Below are 3,764 nucleotides of genomic sequence, written 5' to 3' on the forward strand. Positions count from 1 at the left end.
AGAAAAAACTCTCTCAGTAGGAGAGCAGCAAAGCACTGGAACAGGTTAGCCAGAAAAGTTGTGAAGCCTCCATCCTTGGAGGTTTCTAAGACTCAGCTAGACAAAGCCTTGGCTGGGATGATCCTGCTTTGAACAGGGGCTGGCCTAGACCTCCTGAGCCCCTCCCAGCCCTACTTTTCTATGATTCTGTGATTTGCTTAGACCAAATTTTGAAGCTTCCTGTAAAACAAACTCTAGTTCTTGACTGAAGTGTTCCATGCTGACTTGAGATCCCTAGTTGTACATTTGCTTATAATAAGCTCCAGAGAGAAAAATACAATCAAAATATTCCATTTTGACCTTATTAATGTAGTTTGATTTTTTTTCCCAAGATGAAATTTTTCTGAAATGGAAACATTCCCAGGACATGAAACATTTAGATGAATCAGGGTTTTCTCACAGAAAAGTTTTCTGTCAGAAAGTTTTCAGCCAGTTCTAATTTCAACAGCTAGATAAATGAGAACAGCATTTCACAATTGCTCTCCTCAGGATAAACTTCCAGGGCTTATTAATGACAGCATGCAAGTGACATTTCAGGTCATACAGTGATCACTAGCTGCCAGTAAATGAATGTGAGGAAGAAAAAATTCACTTTGCAGTGAAAGACTTTTCATCGGTTTCCTGTGTCTCTGCAAGTCTTCAGGCATCAATGAGCATGGGGAACAAAAAAGTGGAGTGGTTGAAACTTGTTCGATTCCACTTCAGAATTGCAACAGCTTTGCTTTCACGTGTTTTAAGCTCCTCCTAACAGTCTGAAGCTTTCTTTGTTCTTTCTAGAAGTATTTTATAACTTAACTGAGGATGGAAGAATTTATTTCAGTGAAACACAGGTGAGAAGTGTTCATGTTCATTATGCTCTTTGTTGTCTTTTGCCACAAATTCTTTTCTTCCCATGATCTAAAATTAAATTTTTACTAGTGCCTGTTTTCTCCCAAGTAACATGGAAAAGAATAGCATAAAGGTTGTGGTTACATTTTCTTAGAGAGAGTAACTGTACAATAAGGGTGAAACCCTAACCAACCTGGAGTCAATAGCAAAACTGCACCCCACTGAAAGCCTACAGTGAAGCCCTAGATGTCCAGCTATAAGAACTATTAGTTTAGGATTCGTGACATGCCTGGGTTTGAAGAAGCAAAAAGAAGATAGATTTTAAACAGCCTGAGGGATAGGTAGTCCAAGGAAGCTGTACCAATCTTATCACCTGATCTTTAAATTAAAAAATAAATCACCTAACACAGTGCACCTTACCATAGTCTTTGGGGCTACGAATGAAGAATTCTTTATTTTTTTTCCTCAAAGATATTGCCCAACTCCTGTTTGAACTAGTGTGTGTAGCTTGCAGCACGACTTTTGTTTTATTATATCAACATTGCACACTATGCACAGCTAAGACAAGTGTCTCAGCAGAGGCTCTCAGCCTTTACCATGTTGTCCACAATATGATCTTGTCACACTATTCTTTCATTCTCTCATGGTGATACAGACCACCTCCCCTACAACAGCCTCAATGGAGCTATCAGAATTATTTCCCATTTGGAAAATCTTTTTGTCTAACTTCACTACAGGAAACAGAGAGGAGTTCACATCCCCTGTCAAGCCTATCCATGCCCCACAGCATACAGAAAATATACAGAATATACAGAAAATACAAAAACAACCCTAAAACAAACATACATCATTCTTTACTTGTAGGCTCAAAGACCATGGTAAGGTACAGTGTATTAGGTGATTTATTTTATTTTAGAACAAAAATGGCTGTGGTCCAGTTTTTAAGTGATAAGTGATGTTGGCTGCTTAAATTTACTATAACTATTTAAATCCTTTTTTGTTTGTTTTTTATTCTTTCAGTGGCTGACTCTTATCATGTACTGCTAAGGCAGTGGCACAATACAGAATTGTTGGTAAGGAATCATCTAAATACTCTGCATTCATATATATATATGCATATACACATACAGATATATATGTATGTATGTATAAAACGGGGGGGAAGTTTCTTTGCGACTTTCTGTGACAACCTTATGTGAGTTACATGCCAACACACGGCACACCACTGCAACCCACTGTAGTGGTGGAATGTGCTGTGATCACAGGCAGTTTGTGGCAGAAAGAAAACAAGCCGGGTTAGAGCTTAAAGAAAAAGGACTAGGAGCATCCAGAAGCCTCCTGGGTTTCTGTCACAGCTGAGCCACTAACTCACTGTATGACCTTGGGCAAAGTCACTTGATTTTCTTATCAACCCAGCTGGAAAATTGAGTTAAAAACTAGGAACTTTGCTGAAACCCAGAGGCTGCATCCAGATGAGTCTTTATAAAATGAGTAATGTTAAGAGAGATGCTGTGATGCACTTCCTCCTGCCTCTTGGTTACCCTTGTACTGTACTTAGAAGCCAAAAATGTAAATAATATGTAGGGATTTAGCCCCGGTTCTGGATCCTCCCTGCTTACATAGCCCCTAGCTTGTCCCACTGTGTCTAGGGTGTGGAATTCATCTGAACTTCGTGCTGTGGAGCTGTGCTGTTGCCTGAAGGCTTGGGGTCTGATGCTGCGTGGTAATGAACACCTCACTAAAGTGAGCAGAAATCATGAGTACACCAAATGTAGAAAATCAAAATCTTATTCCTTCAACGTGCCAGGGCCAAAGTCTTAACGATCCCAGTTTCACAGCAGAACACCTAGGACACCCCAGAAGCAGCCAAGCTAAGCAGATGTTGAGTACAGGAAGCAGCCTCTGCAGGGTACTTATGTACAGAGGTGGCCTTAGGGAAAATGCCACCCTGGGCAAACTTGTATTTTGGCGCCTGCCACAGTGCCCCCCTGGCACCCTCCCCCAAGTCACCGGCACTGTGTGTGTGGGGTATGTGCATGGGGTATGTGTATGTGGGGGAGTGAGAGGGAGTGTGAGGGGAGTGGGTGTCTAGATGCACGTGTGGGTTGTGTGTGTGTGTGTGTATATGTGTTGTGGGATGTGGATATGTATGGGGACGTGTGTGTGTGCATGAGGGCCACACCTGCCCCAGTAGTTACAGATGGCAGGGGATCCCATGGGCTGTCACAAAGCTGTGTGTGTCCTCTGAGATGCTGGCCTGGTGCTAGGTGGTGGGGGCTTGGTACCGGGTGGCAGGAAGGGCAGGTGGGCAGGCAGCAGGCAGGACTGCCTGCACAGGAAGCCCAGCCCTAGCGGCAGAGCACTGCCACTCAGTGCCACCCACCCTCAGCAGTGGTGGTAGCAGCCAAGGGGGCTGCAGCTTGGCCTCCAGCCCCAGCAGGTTGATGATGGCAAAGCCCTTGATGCACAAGCCAGGTCTTCCCAACCCTTCTACCTTCTCCTTAGCCCAATCCTTGGCACCCTCCTCCCAGACTGTCATGCTTTCTGGCAGTTCCTGCAACCACCACCTGGCTGCTTTATATGTGCCTGGGCAGCTCCAATCTGCTCTGGGTGTGGCCAGGGGAATAGACTCCACTGCTCAGCCCCCAGGTCTAGTTGGCACTGAAGTCCTACGACAGCTCCTGCCTGGCATAAGCAACAGGGCAAGGTAGGGCAAGTGTGTGCATGCATGCATGCGTGTGTGTGTGTATGGCACCCCTGTCCATGGCACCTTGGGCGGTTGCCCCGCCATCCAGCTCTACAGCTGGCTCTGCTTATGTAGCTGTTATAGGGTGGCTGCAAGGATCTGGACAGAAGAGAAACTATAGGCCAGTTAGTCTTACCTTGATCCTGGGTAA

At 44.7% G+C, this 3,764-nt stretch overlaps 1 protein-coding gene across 1 annotated transcript in view; it reads left to right on the forward strand.

Moving 5' to 3' along the window:
* Nucleotides 1–3,764, forward strand: part of CAPN13 (calpain 13) — a 109,895-nt gene that overhangs the window by 96,429 nt on the left and 9,702 nt on the right. The window contains exons 21-22 of the mRNA XM_019526690.1: nucleotides 817–869; nucleotides 1,888–1,940. Coding sequence (XP_019382235.1) covers nucleotides 817–869; nucleotides 1,888–1,914 — 80 coding nt within the window. The 3' untranslated portion in view covers nucleotides 1,915–1,940. The remainder of the gene's footprint in view (nucleotides 1–816; nucleotides 870–1,887; nucleotides 1,941–3,764) is intronic.

Source organism: Gavialis gangeticus, unplaced genomic scaffold, assembly GCF_001723915.1.
Source record: "Gavialis gangeticus isolate Ggan-Ray unplaced genomic scaffold, GavGan_comp1, whole genome shotgun sequence".
NCBI lineage: Eukaryota > Metazoa > Chordata > Crocodylia > Gavialidae > Gavialis > Gavialis gangeticus.